Source organism: Dreissena polymorpha, chromosome 7 (genome assembly GCF_020536995.1).
Source record: "Dreissena polymorpha isolate Duluth1 chromosome 7, UMN_Dpol_1.0, whole genome shotgun sequence".
Taxonomy (NCBI): Eukaryota; Metazoa; Mollusca; class Bivalvia; order Myida; family Dreissenidae; genus Dreissena; species Dreissena polymorpha.
In genome coordinates this window covers 110026443-110047583 of record NC_068361.1, presented here as the reverse complement: position 1 = coordinate 110047583, position 21141 = coordinate 110026443, and the positions used below count along the sequence as shown (strand labels likewise).

Sequence of the window (21141 nt, the reverse complement as noted above, 5' to 3'; positions counted from 1 at the left end):
GCACATGTTGGGTTTAACAAACGCTTGCCGAAACGCATAAGACCCGTTTTCGCATGACGGCGCTATTGACGTGTGATTTAAATGTGTCGAAAGAAAACTGCGTTTAAATAAAATAAAAACATACAATATATTTCGATAGTGAAGAAAGATACTCATAACAAGGCATATGAGGACACATATGAAGTGCTCTCCCGTAGTATGTTTTTTATTTACTCACACTAATGTGTGGTTTGACAATGCTAACACACATTTCATGCGGTGAATATGCAGCTTACAAGTGAAAAACACAACACAATAGTTTAACTTTTGTTTAATTGTATTTAATTATTTAGAAAAGTAAATTGCTAACTTTATTTCAAAGTCAGCGTATACGCCGACTACATTTTTAAGACATTTATTGCTATAAATATATTTAATATAATATATTAAGTTGTTTTCGGTTTTAGCGATTAAAAAGCATTTTCGAGGTTGCCTATAGTATGCCTGTAGTAATTGATGAACTCATATCCAACTGTCTATGTATTGAAAACTGTGAATATAAACAAGCTTAACCTTCTACTAACCTTCTACTATTGCATTCGTATTATTATTATCAATTGTTTGTTATATTCGGGTTTAGCAATTATGAAAAAAAAATGTTGTCTATCGTATCGCTGAAGTCATATTTGAACTTATGTTCAACGTTTTATAAATTGAGAATATAAATAAGCGTCAACTTTTTCCCGAATCTCTCAATTTACGACCTGTACTACGTCATTGAGTTGTATGCGAGAGCGTAACCTATTGCGTTGTTATAACCCGTAAACTTTCCTTTGTTTATCGACAGGCGCATCTATTAATAGCCTCATATCATGAATGCCAAAACAACCGGGAAAAAGAACCACGTGACCAAATAGGACGCAAAACGCAAATACCATGCGACTTCGACTTTAATTATGTAAGAACGCTCCGCAAATCCTTTGAAGTCGGAGCCTTGTGATTGCTATTACGTAAATAATTGAACTCTAACTGAAGTAAGCAAAGGAAACGCAGCATCTAATTGACCCATTCCTTCTATGTGCGAAGGCAGATTGAATTTTACTAATGTATGGTTTGCCTATTATAACACACATTATAATGCGGTAAATATGCGACTAACAAGTAAAAAACTCTATAATTTAACTTGTGTTTTGAATTAAGTTATTTAGAAAACAAAATTCCAAACCTTATTTCAAAACAGCAAGACTACATTTTTTAGAGAATATTATTGTTATATTTAAATGTTTTTTAACAGTTTCAGCGATAATGAAACATTTTTGTATGTTGTCTATCGTATCCCTGTAATAATTGTTGAACTCGTGGTCAACGTATTATTAATTGAGACCTGTGAATATAAACAAGCGTAACCTTATACTACTGCGTTATTCTCACACGGACTCCCCTTTGTTTATCGCCAGCCTCAGATTTATGAATGAGCTGAGCGAAAATACTATGTCACGCACACGCAGCAGAAAGTGAACTATTTTAATCATTCATAAACAATCTCCTCCGCGACACGTACAATACGATTATTGTTTATTGATTTTTTTCTATTAAACACCGTTCGAAAATATTGAAAGTAACACGATATTAATATAATGTTTCCATTTGTGAATACACATAATTGGAGAACTCAAACCTCTTGCATAAATTATACAACTCTTTCTTGCGCGGATACGCAAGCTGGTATTGGGTTAATCATACCTAGGCCGTATCGACCTGAATTTCACACTAAGCACTTTAGACGGGCGCTAAAGCGCCCATCTAAAAACTGGGCTAAATGCATGTGCTTAAAGTGTCGTCCCAGATTAAGCCTATGCAGTCTACCGTAATCTTGGACAACACTTTACACACATGCATTAAGACCAATTTTCTTGGCTCTTATGATTTCCTGCTTTATCCTAAATCCCCACATGTTTGTGCAGGATGTGCTGAACAGCAGTGACCACCAGGCGGTTCTGCAGCTGGTGAACCTTGTGGCTGGGCATTATGTGTTCAACCTTACAGTGGTGGATGAGGGGGGATTCAGTAGCAGTGATAGAGCCTCTCTGCTGGTCAAAGAAGGTAGGGTCACTCTGTTTACATTTTCCTGCTCAAGAGCAAAGTAAAAATGGCTATGTGCAAACAGCATAACACCAGAACAGCCTGCAAGTAACTTGCTTACTTGTTTTATGCTGTTTGCTGCTAATTAGTATCCTTGGGTTGGTAATGAAGCCTATAAAATTGATCAAATCTAGTAAGAAAGGTTTTATTTGACATTATTTTCCAATGCGTCTTAGTGCGTTTTAAAGGGTTATCTACATGTTCTCTTGTCAGCTTTTGTGATCGCCTTTTTTCTGTGGTGCGTTGTCAACATTTGCTTTGTTGACACTCAAAAGCCCTCATTTATTGTCTGATCTTCATGAATCTTGGTCAGAAGCTTTGTCAATTTCGAGCCGGGGCACTGGAAATTTCAGAAATACTTCCAAGTGTTTCCCACCCAACTAGAGATGTATTGGTATGAAACCCAGGTAATTCTCGTGTGTATCGGTTCTATACACTGCACATGTAAAATAACCAAGAGATCTATTCGCAAAGAATTAGGGTATCGAACCTGGATTCCTTGTAACTCAATACTGTCTCTTTTTATGCTGTCTCTTCAGCAAAAACCTAAGACCCCATTGGAAATAAGTGCTTGCGCTTTCATAGGTTTTCCTTGACCGCAAGGTCGAAATAAAAAAATAAAAATGTCCCAATGATATCTGAGCCGAGTTTGAAACTAAAAAACTATTGGGCCAAATTAAAGAAAAAAGCTTGTTACCACTATTGCTAATGAACAGGGCCCGCTAGCTCAGTTGGTAGAGTGCTGGCCTACAAATCCAGAATAACGGGTGCGATTCCTGGCCTGGTGATTGATCATGCAATCATTTCTATGGCCATTTTGCCCCCTTCCTCTGATGCAATAAAGGCAGTTGTCAGTAACTTGCATATGTATGTGAACTAAGAGCTGGTTACAGAAAAGTGTGAGTAAGTTAAATGATTCCAGTGGTGTGGCAGAAATACATGTACTGTTAAAAAACAGCAAACAATCAGAACAAGCGTATTGAATTAAATAACAATCGTAAAATACTTATCAAATAAATAAGGGTGAATATAGTTCTTGTATAAAGCTTATGTTTATATGATGGGTTGTTATCAAATCAAATTGGCTGGAATATAAAAATAAAACTCTTCACATGGGACCGTGGTGTAGTGGTAGGATGCTGGTCTAAGAATCGGAAGGTCCTGGTTGGAATCCCGCTCAGACCACAGATATTTCCTGAGCAAAAAATTAATCCAATGATTGCTCCTCTCCACCCAGGAGTATGGGCACCTGTGAGGGAAATAAGACAATGTGCTGTGACTGCATAATGTGCCCAGTGTAAACGGACAACTTATATCCCAGTGATCGGGTGTTAAATGTCAAAAAGGATTGAAAAAAGTCCAATATTATAATAAGACTATTAACCCATGCATTTAACTTTTGCATTTGCATTCACATTGTACTGTCTTCAGATCCTCACAAGAAAGACCTGATGGAATTGGAGCTGGAAGCTGATATCACAGAATTCACCCAAGAAAACGAGGTACAACCCATTGTAGTCATCTTTTGTAACTGTAGGATCTCACTCTGGAAAAACTGGGCTCAATGCTAGTGGGGACTGGGCTTAATGCTAGTGTGGACTGTGGGCTTAATGCTAGTGTGGACTGGGCTTAGTGCTAGTGCGGACTGGGCTTAGTGCTAGTGCGGACTGGGCTTAATGCTAGTGTGGACTGTGGGCTTAATGCTAGTGCGGACTGGGCTTAGTGCAAGTGCAGACTGGGCTTAATGCTAGTGCGGACTTGGCTTAATGCTAGTGTGGACTGTGGGCTTAATGCTAGTGTGGACTGTGGGCTTAATGCTAGTGTGGACTGGGCTTAATGCTAGTGCGGACTGGGCTTAATGCTAGTGGGGACTGGGCTTAATGCTAGTGCGGACTGGGCTTAATGCTAGTGCGGACTGGGCTTAATGCTAGTGCGGACTGGGCTTAATGCTAGTGTGGACTGGGCTTAATGCTAGTGCGGACTGGGCTTAATGCTAGTGCAAACTGGGATTAATGCTAGTGTGGACTGGGCTTAATGCTAGTGCGGACTGGGCTTAATGCTAGTGTGGACTGGGCTTAATGCTAGTGCGGACTTGGCTTAATGCTAGTGCGGACTACTGGGCTTAATGCTAGTGCGGACTGCAAACTGGGCTTAATGCTAGTGCGGACTGCAAACTGGGCTTAATGCTAGTGCGGACTGCAAACTGGGCTTAATGCTAGTGCGGACTGCAAACTGGGCTTAATGCTAGTGCGGACTGCAAAAACTGGGCTTAATGCTAGTGTTGACTGCAAAAACTGGGCTTAATGCTAGTGCGGACTGCAAACTGGGCTTAATGCTAGTGCGGACTGCAAAGGCTAATCAGGTTCGACTCTTTTTTTAGCTTTAACTGTATTTTCGCTAAGAAAAAACTTTGTTTAAAGAAAAAATTAATAAAAGGGGAAAGTAACACTAAAGCACATGCATTAAACCCTGTTTTCCCAAAGCAAGGCTCAGGTGTACATGTTGAACCAGGTTCTATGTTGTTATAAACTAAAATAGAGACACATCGTGTGTTATCATGATTATTGTGTGCAGTACCTCAGCACCGCAAGAACCTCGGATTGCATTTGAGTCTAAAATTGTAACTAGTTATCTGAAACACATAACCAATTAATAGCATGCAAGATAAAACTGTCTGCGGTCATCAAAGGTCTATAGCCTTGTTTTACATGTGTGCTCTTGAATTTTCTAACAACATTGAGTGACTGCAAGTTCAAAATTTCTCACAGTGGTTCATGACCTAATACTGGGGTAGTTCTTAAGATACACTGGAATGAATGAGCAAAATCATGACTCCATTTTTGCATATTTAAGAACTAGGAAATAAATAGTTCAACAGAGTTACACTGCTTTGTTTACAGAAAAATCTGGAGGGGCAGTTAGCGCTTCTGTTACCTAAGCAACCTGAACTTGGGGAGTTGCAGATCAGTATTCAGGGCATGAGTGTGAACCCACAATCTGGGAAGTAAGTTGTTTTTTAATGGAGGATTCAATTTTGTTCTGGAAATGACGGCTTGAGTGCAACACTACTTTAGTAACTATGATGGAAGTTGCAATGATATCATGTAGGTGATTGCTTCCTTGCAGATGGGCCCGTATTCACCAAACAAATTCTAAGACTTAAGTTTAAAGATGAAGAATATTCTTTAAACTGGAATAGTCAAGAATTGCTTTAATTCTGAGAAAACCTGGTATTAACCACCTCCATCTACATCATTTTTCCCGAAAAAAAATTGTTGATGACATAATCACCAGTGGTACCTTGTGCATATGCAAACACTAGAGGAATGTTTCTTTATTATACCCCCACACAAGAAGTTTAGGGGGGTATATAGGAGTGAACTTGTCGGTCGGTCTGTCTGTCGGTCCGTATTAAGTGTCCGCTCTCTAATTCAAGTAGTTTTCATCCGATCTTCACCAAACTTGGCCAGAAGTTGTATCTACATGATGTCCAGGCCAAGTTTGAACATGGGCCTTGCCGGGTCAAAAACTAGGTCACGGGGTCACTTAGTGCATTTTAAACATTCAGCATGTTGTCCGTTCTCTTATTCAAGTAGTTTTCATCCGATCTTCACCAAACTTGGTCAGAAGTTGCATCTAGATGATCTTAAGGCCAAGTTAGAACATGGGCCTTGTCGGGTCATAAACTAGGTCACAGGGTCACTTAGTGCGTTTTTTAACATTCAGCATGGTGTCCGCTCTCTAATTCAAGTAGTTTTCATCCCATCTTCACCAAACTTGGTCAGAAGTTGTATCTACATGATGTCAAGGTCAAGTTTGAACATGGGCTTTGCCGGGTCAAAAACTAGGTCACGGGGTCACTTAGTGCGTTTTTTAACATTCAGCATGGTGTCCTCTCTCTTATTCAAGTAGTTTTCATCCGATCTTCACCAAACTTGGGCAGAAGTTTTATCTAGATGATTTGAAGGCCAAGTTCGAACATGGGCCATTCCAGATAAAAAACTAGGTCACAGGGTCACTTAGTACGTTTTACACATTGAGCATGGTGTCTGGTCTCTAATTCAAGTAGTTTAAATCCGATCTTCACCAAACATGGTCAGAAGTTGTAACTAAATTATGTGTAGGTCAAGTTCGAAGATGGGTCATGCCGGGTCAAAAACGAGGTCACGGGGTCACTTAGTGTGTTTTAAACTTCACCATGTTGTCCGCTCTCTAATTCAAGTAGTTTTTATCCAATCTTCACCAAAATTGGTCAGAAGTTGTATCTTGATAATGTCTAGGGCAAGTTTGAATATGGGTCATGCCGGGTCAAAAACAAGGTCACTGGGTCACTTAGTGCGTTTTTAACATCACAATGTTGACCGCTTTCTAATTCAAGTAGTTTTCATCCAATCTTCATCAAACTTGGTCAGAAGTTGTATCTAGATGATGTCTAGGTCAAGTTTGAATATGGGTCATGCTGGTTTAAAAACTAGGTCACGGGGTATCTTAGTGCGTTTTAAACCTCACCATGTTGTCCGCTCTCTAATTCAAGTAGTTTTCATCCAATCCTCACCAAACTTGGTCACAAGTTTTATCTAAATGATCTCTGGGACAAGTTTGAACATGGGCCATTCTGGGCCTAAAACTAGGTCACGGGGTCACTTTGCGCGTTTTTTAACATTCAGCATGGTATCTGCTCTCTAATTCATGTAGTTTACATCAGATCTTCACCAAACTTGGTCAGAACTGTAATGGAGATGATCTTAAGGCCAAGTTAGAACATGGGCCTTTCTGGGTCAAAAACTAGGTCAAGGGGTCACTTAGTGCGTTTTAAAAATTGAGCATCGTGTCCGCTGTTTTTTGTGACACGCAAAATAGTATGTGTCAATGCGGCATGGGGGGGTATTCCTCACATCGGTGACAAAGCTCTAGTTCTAATTCTAATCTTTATTATGCTCCCCAAAAAATTTTGGGGGGAGCATATAGTCGCCGCTTCGTCTGTCCATCCGTCCATCCGTCCGTGTGTCCGTCTGTGCACAATTTTGTCCGGGCTATTCCTCAGCAACTAATGACCGGAATTCAATGAACCTTTATGGGAAGCTTCACTGCCAAGAGGAGATGTGCATATTATCAGCGGGATATTATCAGCGGGCTCTGGTCGGATGATTTTTCACAGAGTTATGGCCCTTTGAAATTTTCCATTAACTGTACATATAGTGCAATTCTTGTCCGGGCTATTTCTCAGCAACTGTTGACCATAATTCTATTAATCTTTATGGGAAGCTTCACTACCAACAGGAGATGTGCATATTATCAGCGGGTTCTGGTCGGATGATTTTTCACAGAGTTATGGCCCTTTGAAATTTTCCATTAACTGTACATATAGTGCAATTCTTGTCCGTGCTATTTCTCAGCAACTAATGACCGGAATTCAATGAAACTTTATGGGAAGCTTCACTACCAAAAGGAGATGTGCATATTATCAGCGGGTTCTGGTCGGATAATTTTTCACAGAGTTATGGCCCTTTGAAATTTAATATTAAAAAAAATATTGTCCCCCCAACTACTGTGCCCTCAAGACGTTTCCTTTTATCTGGAAATATAGTGATTATTGTGACAAAAAAAAACTTTGGGGAGCAGCACCCGTCTCCGACGGTTTCTTGTTATGACATCTAAGAATTGGTTGGTCAATATGGGCACTGGATTTGATCCCTACTTGAAAATCAAGGTCAAGGATCAAGGTCACCAGTTCAAGGTCAAACAAATCTTGGCAGGAGATATAGCTGTCTCTTGGAATGCCTTGTAACAAGTGATTGACATGGATATTATAAATTACAAATGCCATTATGGCATTACTGTTATAAGAAATACCAGTAGGACTCAGAAATTGCTAAATAATTTAGTACTTGTATGTGGGATCAAGGAATTGTTATCAGTTCAGGCATCATATTTTCGAGATAACATGCAGACCTTAAACATAAAGCAATAACTTGGTTGTTCAAATGATCTCGCCACCAAGCCAATAAAGTGATGATTAATGACTGCCTTTGGCCTTTCTTAGTTTGAACATCAAATTTCAATGATCTGTTTAATTAGTCTCAGAAAAAATATCACATTTTAATCAGGACTTGTTTGAAATGCAACCCATGAGAAAGACGTCTGACCTCAGACATTACCTATAACATTTGCTGAGGTCCAGTATTCTTCCCGAAACTGTCAGACCTTGTGTCTGACAAAAACAAAAGTAAAAATGTGTATTTTTGAAAATGAAAAAGAAACAAGGAATATGTTTTATGTCCCCTGATCGATAGATCGGGGGTATATTGTTTTTGTCCTGTCTGTCTGTCATTCTGTCCCAAAACTTTAACCTTGGTTAAAGTTTGATAACTTTTGCAATATTGAACATAGCAACTTGATATTTACCATGCATGTGTATCTCATGTAGCTGCTCATTTTGAGTGGTGAAAAGTCAAGGCCGAGGTCATCCTTCAAGGTCAAAGGTCAAATGTCATTGTATTTTTACTTTTCTAAAACTTTAACCTTCGTTAAAGTTTTATCATAACTTTTTAAATATTGAACACAGCAACTTCATATTTGGCCGCATGTGTATCTCGTGGAGCTGCACATTTTGAGTGGTGAAAGGTCAAGGTCATCCTGCAAAGTCAAAGGTAAAAATTACACACACAAAATTCATTTCTCCATTCAATATCTTACTGACTTCTCTACAGCTGCACATTTTTAGCAGTGAAAGGTCAAGGTCAACCTTCAAGGTCAAAGGTCGAATATCATTGTATTTTTCTTTCCTATAACTTTAACATTCCTTAAAGTTTTATCATAACTTTTTAGCTCACCTGATTGCTCACGTGAGCTTTTGTGACCGGTCTTTGTCCGTCGTTTGTCCTTCCATCCACATTTGCTTGTAAACACTCTAGAAGCCACATATATTGTCCAATCGTTATGAAACTTGGTCAGAAGCTTTGTCCAAATGAAATCTCGGTCGAGTTTGAAACTGGGTCGTGCCGGGTCAAAAACTAGGTCACTAGGTCAAAAAAAGGAAAAAACTTGTAAACACTGTAGAAGTCACATTTCATGCCCAATCTTCATGTCACTTTGTCAAAATGTTTGTCTTAATGATGTGTTGGTTGAGTTCAAAAGTGGTTCCGGTTCGTTGAAAAACATGGCCGCCAGTGGGCGGGGCAGTTTTCCTTATTTGGCTATAGAGAAACCTTGTAAACACTCTAGAAGTCACAATTTTTGCCAATTGGCATTAAAGTTGGTCAAAACAATGGTTTTATTGATTTCTCGGACGAGTTTGAAAATGGTCCAGATCGGTGAAAAAACATGGCCGCCACTGGGCAGGGCATTTTTCTCTATATGTATATAGTGAAAACATGTGAACACTCTAGAAGTCACATTTTTGGCCCAATTTTCTTGAAATTTGGTCAGAACATTTGTTTTCTTGATATGAGAGTTGAGTTCGAAAATGGTTCCGGTCCGTTGAAAAACATGGTTGACAGGGGACGGGCAGTTTTCCTTATATTTATATAGTGAAAAGGCTAGTAAACATTCATGAATTAAGGTCATGTAACATGCGAGACAACTCTTCTAAATATTGTATAAGTTTACAGTAGTTACTCCCCTTTGACTATTAATGTTTTTATAATAATACAGTGTATTTTCTAGAGGGCACACTTCTTTTCCGATCGTCATGCAACTTGTTCAGAAGCTTTGTCCCAATGATATCATGATTCAGTTCGAAACTGGGTCATGCCGGGTCAAAAACTAGGTCACTAGGTCAAAAAAAAGAATAAACCTTGTAAACACTGTAGAAGTCACATTTTATGCCCAATCTTCATGAAACTTTGTCAAAATGTTTGTCTTAATGATATATTGGTTGAGTTCAAAAGTGGATCTGGTCTGTTGAAAAACATGGCCGCCAGTGGGCGGGGCAGTTTTCCTTATTTGGCTATAGAGATACCTTGTAAAAAACACTCTAGAGGCCACATTTTTTGTCCGATCTTCATGAAACTTGGTCAGAAGATTTGTCCCAATGATATCTCGATTGAGTTGGAAACTGGGTCATGCTGGGTCAAAAACTAGGTCACTAGGTCAAAAAAAAGAAAACCTTGTAAACACTGTAGAAGTCACATTCCATGCCCAATCTTCATGTAACTTTGTCAAAATGTTTGTCTTATTGATATGTTAGTTGAGTTCAAAAGTGGTTCTGGTCCGTTGAAAAATATGGCCGCCAGTGGGCGGGGCAGTTTTCCTTATTTGGCTATAGAGAATCCTTGTAAACACACTAGAAGTCACAATTTTTGCCCAATCATCATGAAAGTTGGACAAAACATTGGTTTTATTGTTATCTCGGACGAGTTTGAAAATAGTCCAGATCGGTGAAAAACATGGCCGCCAGTGGGCCGGGCATTTTTCTCTATATGTATATAGTGAAAACATGTGAACACTCTAGAAGTCACATTTTTGGCCCAATTTTCATGAAATTTGGTCAGAACATTTGTTACCTTGATACGAGAGTTGAGTTAAAAAATGGTTTAAGTCAGTTGAATAACATGGCTGCCGGAGGGGGGGGGGGGCAGTTTTCTTATATTTATATAGTAAAAAAAGCTTGTGAACACTCTAGAAGTCACATTTTTTCCCAAATCATCATGAAACTTGGTGAAATGATTGGTTTTATATATATCTCAGATGAGGTCGCAAATGGTCCCAATCAGTAAAAAAACATGGCCACCAGGGGGGGGGGGCAGTTTTCCTTATGTGACTAGAGAAAAACCTTGTGATCAAACACTAAAGCAGTCTCATTTTTTGCCTAATCATCATGAAACTTAGTCAATACACTGGTTTTATTGATTTCTCTGACAAGTTGGAAAATGGCTCAGATCGGTGAAACACACTTTTTAGGTGAGGTTTTAGAATTGGTCTTTGTCTGCCGTCCATTCATCCACATTCGGTTTGTAAACACTCTAGCATTCACACTTCTCGAGCATTCTTTATGAAAGTTGCTGAAAGATCTCAGTCAAGTTTGATAATGAGCAAAATCACATAATTAATGCCATAATTATTGCCTTTAGATTGTCCAAATTTTCCTTATATTATACAAAATCCTTGTAAACACTCTAGAGGTCACAATTTTGTTCAGATTTTATGAATCTTGGTAAATATATTTATTTTTGTAAGCAAAGTTTGATGTTTGGTAAGGGGGGTCAACTCAAAATATAGGTCACCAGGTAAAATCTTACAAAAACAAAACACTCCATACGCCAGAGTTTTGGTTCAATAATAATGAAACTTGACCAGGATGTTTGTCTGGACAATATCTAGGTCAAGTTTGACGTTTGGTATAGATTAAATGAACCGTCTCCTCTCAGGTGAGCGAACTAGGGCCATCTTGGCCCTCTTGTTTAATATTGAACAAAGCAACTTGATATTTGGCATGCATGTGTATCTCATTGAGCTACACATTTTGAGTGGTGAAAGGTCAAGGTCATCCTTCAAGGTCAACGGTCAAATATATGGCTTCAAAGCGGCGCAATAGGGGGCATTGTGTTTCTGACAAACACATCTCTTGTTAAAAAGTACAGACTGGTTTATCTTTATTACAATTCAATAGATTATTGAACTAAAAAATAAAACAGATTTTCACGACCAGTCAAACTTGCTATATTTGCTGGTGACATAACAAACTTCAAGCGTGATTCTTAGAACCAGTCGAACAGTGCACCTTGTTTGTATTGATTAAGGAGCTCTCTTCACTTTTAATTGAATGTTTTACCATGAGTTTTCATAGAAGGGGTTACAATTTAGTTGCTATGTTATTGTATTTAGAATTGTCATATTAATTTTTTTTTTAACACCATGAAACTCTATAAAAGGTATTTCCTACTGTTTTGTTAAAGAAGGACAAGGGATGGTAAAATCGGGTAAGGTCTTATCAATTTTTTTTAGTCTTTCGCATGGGTGTGAAATGTAAGGGATTCGTGCTTGACACTTTCAGACATTCAGAAATAGATTCAAGGTTACAATTTATTTATTTTTAACTAAATTTGCATTTTAGCTCATAATGATGTGGAACTTTCACATTGGTTTTTCTGTTTAGTCTCAGGGTGCAATTTTATGCAATCAATGTGCTGCGTGATGTGAGGACGTACAGAGATGGTGTGGCCACATTGACAGAGCTCAAGAAGAAGCTCATGTCCTCTCCCTATGTGCTGGAGTACAAGGCTGCCAGTGTGGATACACTAGGTATGCCAAGATGATTGGGGGTCTGAAACTAGAATTTTTGTGAACATATTAATTGTCTCCCTTATTTTTTTTTAAACATAATTATTGGCTCCCTTGATTTTTAGCTCGACTATTATATATGAAATATATATAGTGGAGCTATGCTACTCACCCCGGTGTCGGCGTTCCGTGTCCGTTTGCGTGCAAATGTTAAAGTTTGCGTACTACCCCAAGAATTTTCAATGTCCCTTGACATATTGCTTTTATATTTTGCATACTGGTTTGCCATCATGACCCCAGCCTATAAACAAGAGCAGACAACTGTATCAAGCATTTTGACAGAATTATGGCCCCTTTTATACTAAGAATATGCATATTATTGATAAATCTATGTAAAAGTTTGCGTACTACCCCAAATATTTCCTGTGTCCCTTGACATATTGCTTTCATATTTTGCATACTTGTTAACAATCATGACCCCAACCTATAAACAAGAGCAGACAACTGTATCAAACATTTTGACAGAATTATTGCCCCTTTTATACTTAGAATATGCACATTATTGATAAATCTATGTCAAAGTTTGCGTACTTCCCCAAATATTTCCTGTGTCCCTTGACATATTGCTTTCATATTTTGCATACTTGTTTACCAACATGACCCCAACCTATAAACAAGAGCAGACAACTGTATCAAGCATTTTGACAGAATTATGGCCCCTTTTATACTTAGAATATGCATATTATTGATGAATCTATGTTAAAAATTGACAAAACAACACTTACCTTACATACCACAATGCACTCCACCCAAACCATCCCCCACGCCCCCCCCCTCCCTCAAATTTTTTTTTTTTTTCTTAGTTTTGAAAGATCATCTATTAAATGATCATACACCCACATTATACCCCCCCCCCCTCTCCCCCACCCCCCCCCCCAACCCTCCCCCACTTAAAAAAAATTGTTTTCTTATTTTTGAAAGATCATCTATTAAATGATCACGCACCCACATTATACCCCCCCCCCCCCCTCTCCATGATGGCTTACGTTTTACTGTCAAGCACTCAAATAGTCGAGCGCGCTGTCCTCTGACAGCTCTTGTTTTAAACATATTTATGTTCTTTCTTGAATTTTGTTAATATATTAATTGTTTCCTTGAATTTTCTAAACATATTAATATATCCCTTAAAATTTTTGAAATATTAATTGTCTTGATTAAATATTGTGAACATTGTCTCCTTTTGATTTGTGAATATATTATTTGTCTCCCTTGAATTTTTTTAACATATTTATTCTCTCCTTTGTACTTTTTGCCCAACATTTATGCAATAAAATATATACCTTTGAATTTCAGGAAGAGATCAACTTAAGATTGAAATAAAAAATTTCTTAATTTACTATCATTAAACAAAAAACTGCATAAAAAGCACAGGTTGGTAACTAACCCATGTATAACTGTAAATTACTGGGGGAAAACACATTCGTGGCAAAAATTGGGAAAATTTACATGGATGATCAAGATACCTACCCTTTCATTGTAGTATGCCAAAAGAACTGCTCTGGGCACGGTCATTGTGACATGAAGACCAAGCGGTGTATCTGTGAGGCCTTCTGGACCTCCAATCTCTTCCTGTACTGGATCTACGGGGAGACTAACTGTGGTGGGGCTCCTTACTTCCCCTTTCACGCTCAGATGCAATTACAAAATTCTATAGGATGTATACTTAAAAGTCTGACAATTCTATGAGAACTCCAAATGTCAAGACATTGCAGCTAGCTCTGCTGTAAAGTCCTATGCAATGATGATTTAACTGGGACGAGACCAGGGAATCCCAGATTCCACGGATGTTGTCATTGATTTCATATTGCTAATTTAAATATTACATGTGCGTAACAGGGGAGGCTATGGAAAATAAATAAGGTCGGACAGTGTAAAGAGACTTCGGACAGTACGGAGTTTTGAGATTAATATCAAAATTCAAACTTCTGACACATTTCCTTGTGAAAATTGATAATCACTCATACAGTATTGATAGTATGTTCCCATGCTGAATGATTTCAAACGGCAATACATTGCTCAACACTCTTATTTTTATATACATATTTTACCTAACCAATACTCTTCTAAAAGAAAGAACAGTAAGTACAAGAAACTTGAAGAGATAATAGAGAAAATAATAGAATTTTCCAATGTTCGGTTTTTCATGCATATAGTTTCTGTAATGTTAAATTGTGTACTATATTATAATCGTTTAATCCATAAACATATATTGCATTGAGTATTCTGAAAGTAATACATACTTTTGTTATTGTGCAGTTATTATTACTGTATTTTCTATGTTTCAGATTGGAGTATTTTGTACGTTGTGATAGTGTGCTTTTTCATTGTGATATTCTGTACTGGTGCAATATGGGGCTGCATTTTCTGCTGGCAAAGAAAAAGGTAACTTAGAGAGAAAAACATTAACAGTGTAATTTGTGTGTTTTTATGTAAGTTTGTTTTATACTGTTCTTCCTGAGTTGTCATATACTGCTTGAAAACATGCCAATTTGATTGCTCCTAATAAAATAAACGACAAATGTTCTCTGCAGTCCCAGATTGAGGTTGATTTACTATTTCTCTCCATAGGTGCAGGTGCCGGTGCAGTGGCTGTCGTCGAACTACAAAGAAGAGACATCGCTACTCTCTGCTGCAAGACGCAGACAAAGATGAAGAGACGCTGGAACTCAAATCAGGTTGGGGTTTTCAGGAGTTTTTACTGTTGCTAAAAATAGATTATTGTTGATTGGTGGAACTAGGTCAAGGGCAGCATTTGCTAAAAATGTATAGAAATGAGGAAATGCTGGAATTCATATATGTTATGAATTGTTCAGATAAATATTTACAGTTTGATGTTGTGTTGAACTTAATAAATATATGTCAACAAGGCCACACAAGGTCAGTGTTACGCTTGCTAAATATATATAAATATTTGCTATAAAAAAAAAGATAACTTTCTCATGTAAGCCAGTTGTCAAATACTAGAATAAGCATGTGCATGTAGTAGTGGGCAGTGGGACAGGCCCAGTAAATGTGAGAATAGGTTGACTGAAAGCCTTAAACTGACTGAAATAGTGAACAACATGCAAGTAAACTGTCTCTAAATGAGATGTCGGGTAAAAATGATCTGCATCTTATTGGCCAGTTAAAAACTCTGACATTCAGATATTTTATATGTGTTTCTATTTTAGATGAGTGATTTGTCAAAGCTATGCAATGTAGGTTAAAAAGTTTATTTGGTCATTCTTGTTTTTTTTTGCTATTAATCGCTTTGTTTTGTCTGTTCTTTTTGATTACTGATTTTCAAGTTATTATTTAAAGAAACTGTTTTATTTTAGCATTTTCTTTACAATAAAGAATGTTTTTAGCCTGTGTTTTACATTAAAAATAAAATCTTTCTAAAAATTGCTCTATTACTGACCTTAAATTTACAATATCTAGCCTTTTCTACACCATATTTTTGCATTACAAATATGAATCTTTTGAGGCTAACTTGTTCAGAAAATGAAAGTCTACTTTAAGTTACATAAATTATACTAAGTTAAAACCTGCTCTTATTTGTAATTGATATGTTCGTCCTGTGATTTACAACTTTGGCCATGTTTAAATTGACAATATGGGTTTTTGTAAGAAAAGTTTAAAATCTTTACTTTTTTTAGCTCACCTGAGCATAAAGTGATCATGGTGAGCTATTGTGGTCAGTCTTTAACTAGAGTCCAGTAGTGCAGTGTCAACTTTTAGCTCTTTGCCACTCTTGAAGCCACATTATTTATCCAATCTTGATGAAATCGGTCTTGGAAATATCTAGGCCCAGTTCAAATATGGGTCATGCATGTTCTAAAACCTAATGATCAGGTAAAATCTTAGAGATCTTGTTACTACTCTAGAAGACACATTATGAGTCAATCTTGATGAACATTAGACAGGTCAATTTTAAATCTGGTTCACAAGTGTCAAAACTAGGTCACAATTTCTAATCTTAGAAAAACAAACCTTCACAATGGTTTATGTTTGGGCGAATAACTGGAAATCAAGCCTTTACTTAACTTTTTATTTATCAGTGTGTCTGTATTAACCCTTTCCACTTAGATATCTATTTTGACACATTTGTAGTGCCTTACAAAGTTATGTTTAAATAAAGACCTTTTATACTAAATTCAAGTTTTAAAGGCTTCATATCCCACCCTTAGATACTGGTGAGCAACAAACAGCATAAAACATGAACAGACTGCGAGTTACTCGCAGGCTGTTCTGGTTTTATGCTGTTTGCATATAGCCATTTTCACTTTGTTTCTGAGTGGGAAAGGGTCAACAAAGGAGTATTTATAATTTCAGGTAAAATGCAGAACAGCAGTTTGATGCTGTCGGACTCGGAGTTCTCAAGTGAAGAAGAAACTATATTCTTGAACAATAAAAAGACTAATGGACATATTGGAAAATTGAACGGAGTGAATAAACATTTGAAGAACTCACTGAAGACGTGAAATCTTAACTGCTGTTGTATAAAGGTTGTGGTGATGTTTGATTTCTGACTTGTTTTTACAAATAACTGATGTAAAATGTGAATATCCTGGAACAATCCATGTTTTTGTTGTTTCGTTGGTCATTTAATACGCACACAATTTTGTTAAAAAAACACAATAATGTTGTGTGGTTGATGCATGGAGTGTTGGTGTATAAGGCTAAATGAAAAGCATTTTGTAAGAAGAATAAGAAACAAAGAGTTATTTGTTAAATCAAAATTATATTTATTGCTAAACAGTAAGGTATTTTGAAGATTGTATGGTAGATATGATTGTAAATATAATTTATGTAAACAAAGTGCCTCAAATCAGGGGTGGCAAATTTATATGTAAGATTATTTGTTCATATTTAGCTCTATGGTCAGACAGATATGCAAAGGCTCTTTCAGTGTTAAAACTTTTAACTTTTAATTTAACAGTTGTAATAACTTTGTAACTATATTATTCATTTCGACTTTGCCTATGGTATCATTTTAGCGAATGATGCAATACTCCTTGTTGAGTATTTTGATAAGATGTGTGCTCGATTTTAATTATGATAAATTAAGATTTGAACATAAATAGATATTCACCCTAAACAAGGACTATGCCTTTATCATAAACTCAAACATTAGGTTCCACGCAGTTATCATTTGTTATATTGACATAAGTTATTCCTCTGTTTTAAGAAGCATGAATGAGGCAAATCCAGTTGCCAACAGTCCAATTTTAGAACTCGTGCCAGTGCTGGTATATATTTCAGATCGGTGAGGCAAACAGAGGCAATTTGCGGCAACCTGCGTGATAATTTAACTTAAATTTGCCACCCCTGTTCATAAGTATCTTAACATATTATTTAAATGTGCCAAAATTTCAGCAATTCTAGCTACCCCTGAACTGGTTATTTGTGAACAATTGTGGTGTTTCCATGCAGTTTTGTACAAATGTTGTTTTCACTGATGATATGAGCCTTCTACTTTGGGAAAATGGTGCTTAATGCATATTTGTAAAGTGTTTTCCCAGATGAGCCTGTGCAGTCCGTACAGTCTAATCAGTGATGACACTTTCAGCTTAAATTGTTATTGTTATTTTTATATTAACCCTTTGCATGCTGGGAAATTTGTCGTCTGCTAAAATGTTGTCTGCTGAATTTCTAAAATTAGCATTTTCTTCGATTTTTTTCAAAGAATATTATCAGAATAGCAAACAGTTTGGATCCTCATGAGACGCCACGTTCTGTGGCGTCTCATCTGGATCCAAACTGTTTGCAAAGGCCTTCAAAATTCGGTTCCCGCACTTAAGGGGTTAAAGGAAGTCACTTTTGTGTGAAAATCCAGTTAAGACAAAAAGTGTCGTCGCTGGTTAGCATTTGCTGACTGCACAGGCTAAACTGGGACGGTAATTTAAGCACATGGATTAAACCTCATTTTTTCATAGTGAGGCTGAGATGTTTTGTGCAAAGATGTTTTCAAAGTTTTTACTTAGTTGTTTTAGTTGCCTTCTATTCATGAATGGGAGACAATCCCAATTTATTTAAATATATATGTGATGATTTGTTATTTTGAGAGGCTTAACAAAATCTTACAATTGACAAATGCAAACACAACCATGTCTGAACATGTTATGAAGCATCACTCTTATTATGTTACTTTTGTCATTTCATGCATATTCAACCTTTTGCCATATGTGGGGCAACATTGAAATCCATTATAAATAGGTTCACTAAACCATTTGTTTATATATTTTTTTGTTGTTTATTATTACATGCTTTATGTTTACTCATTCCATAACTTACACAACTTTGTCTGCTTTTATGTTATTTATTAAATTGAAATTATGGATTCATTAAGTATGTTTTATTTAAAATGTGTCTGTTTTGTCTTTAAAAAAGACAAATGTCTAACAGGATATTTGAAGAAAGCACTGTTTGTCTATTTATTGTTTACATTTATAAGCAATATACATGAACAGGCTAAAAAGCTTTTGCCAAAAGTCTTAACAAGATTATTGAAGGGTTGTATATATGTTGACTCATTGTAATATGTGTCTTGTTCTGTGAAAATTGGGCAAAATGCATGTGGGTAAAGTGTCGTCCCAATTTAGCCTGTGCAGTCCACACAGGCTAATCAGGGGCCTGTGCAGTTCGCACAGGCTAATCAGGGACGACACTTTCCGCTTTAATGGTACTTTTTGTTTAAATGAAGTCCCTTTTTACAGAAAATCTAGTTTAGGTGGAAAGTGTCATCCTTGATTAGCCTTTGCGGACTACACAGGTTAATCTGGGACGACACTTTACGCACATGCATAATGCCCAGTTTTCTCAGAACAAGACACATATAATCCACAAACAGAGCATCTGACCAGTGAGTCTGTGATGTCAATGAGCGAGTTCGTGATGTCAAATAGATTGCCCTGTAAGATTAAATTGACGGTTTATTTGATGCAATTTTATTGGTACCTACATTAGATGCATATGCATTGGTGGATTGTAGTAACCGCATTATTTATATTATCACTATAAAAGGGACCAATGATATGGTTAGGTGTCAGAAAACAGTCTTTGTTAGATGTTAGTTTCATGTCCTCAAATCCTGCGGTTTGAAATTCAGTTTGAAATTCAACTAAAGTGTCATTCACTTATTTGTTTAAGCCGACACATACATGTTTATTTGAACATTTCAGTGTTGACATTATGTTGTTCATTGATATTGCACAATTATTTATTCAGAGATTCGGTTTTCTTTTATGGTGTATTATTATGCAACGTTTATGCACACATTCATATTGCATTAGGTGTGAGATTAATTTGGTTCTAAATCTTTTTGTTGTTGTTATATTTCAAAGTCATTATTATTTTGTTTATTTTTCTATCTTTATTTGTTTGTGAAAAAAGGCTGTATTAATTTAATTTATAAAACACCTTTGAGGGCAGGATGGGGGCCATCAAGCATCAATGTCTCAAAGTAAAAACAGGTGCAAGGTAAAGCTCACATCTCAAGGTCAAGGGTCAAATTCAGGAAATTTGTACAGAACACATTGTCTGGTGCATACATTTGTCAGGCATGGATGGATTTTCAATAAACATGGCAAAAGTGATCAGTATTATGAGACAAAGTGTCATGTGAAAGGTCAAGGTCACTAAGTCTAATGTCAAGGTCACAAATTTAGGTCAAAGGTCAAAACAGAGTTTTTAGCAAATAGATTATTTTGAAATAACTGTGCGGTAGTTACAAGAATGCTCAGTGCTGACTTTATAACCAATAAGTCCCTACGTTGTTGGTCAAGAATATAGTCAAGGGTAAAATCTGAGAAATCAATGAAGAATTTGTCCAATCTTTACCCCAAAAAAATGTGCAAAGGGGTGTATCTTTGTGACAAAGGGGTGTATCTTTGTGACAAAGGGGTGTATCTTTGTGACAAAGGGGTGTATCTTTGTGACAAAGGGGTGTATCTTTGTGACAAAGGGGTGTATCTTTGTGACAAAGGGGTGTATCTTTGTGACAATGGGGTGTATCTTTGTGACAAAGGGGTGTATCTTTGTGACAAAGGGGTGTATCTTTGTGACAAAGGGGTGTATCTTTGTGACAAAGGGGTGTATCTTTGTGACAAAGGGGTGTATCTTTGTGACAAAGGGGTGTATCTTTGTGACAAAGGGGTGTATCTTTGTGACAAAGGGGTGTATCTTTGTGACAAAGGGGTGTATCTTTGTGACAAAGGGGTGTATCTTTGTGACAATGGGGTGTATCTTTGTGACAAAGGGGTGTATCTTTGTGACAAAGGGGTGTATCTTTGTGACAAAGGGGTGTATCTTTGTGACAAAGGGGTGTATCTTTGTGACAAAGGGGTGTATCTTTGTGACAAAGGGGTGTATCTTTGTGACAAAGGGGTGTATCTTTGTGACAAAGGGGTGTATCTTTGTGACAAAGGGGTGTATCTTTGTGACAAAGGGGTGTATCTTTGTGACAAAGGGGTGTATCTTTGTGACAAAGGGGTGTATCTTTGTGACAAAGGGGTGTATCTTTGTGACAAAGGGGTGTATCTTTGTGACAAAGGGGTGTATCTTTGTGACAAAGGGGTGTATCTTTGTGACAAAGGGGTGTATCTTTGTGACAAAGGGGTGTATCTTTGTGACAAAGGGGTGTATCTTTGTGACAAAGGGGTGTATCTTTGTGACAAAGGGGTGTATCTTTGTGACAAAGGGGTGTATCTTTGTGACAAAGGGGTGTATCTTTGTGACAAAGGGGTGTATCTTTGTGAC

The 21141-nt window shown here is 37.1% G+C and overlaps 1 protein-coding gene across 2 annotated transcripts in view; it reads left to right on the top strand.

Moving 5' to 3' along the window:
* LOC127838470 (dyslexia-associated protein KIAA0319-like protein) overlaps positions 1–20354 on the top strand; it is an 87971-nt gene extending 67617 nt beyond the window's left edge. The window contains exons 18-26 of one of the 2 annotated variants that reach the window (XM_052366254.1): positions 1944–2082; positions 3553–3623; positions 5022–5125; positions 12218–12363; positions 13883–14002; positions 14688–14784; positions 14971–15077; positions 15573–15599; positions 16717–16847. In XM_052366254.1, the coding sequence (XP_052222214.1) occupies positions 1944–2082; positions 3553–3623; positions 5022–5125; positions 12218–12363; positions 13883–14002; positions 14688–14784; positions 14971–15077; positions 15573–15580 (792 nt within the window). In that variant the 3' untranslated portion in view covers positions 15581–15599; positions 16717–16847. Of the gene's footprint in view, positions 1–1943; positions 2083–3552; positions 3624–5021; positions 5126–12217; positions 12364–13882; positions 14003–14687; positions 14785–14970; positions 15078–15572; positions 15600–16716 lie in introns of both variants that reach the window. The other variant, XM_052366253.1, reaches the window with a different exon arrangement.
* The last annotated feature ends 787 nt before the right edge of the window (positions 20355–21141 follow it).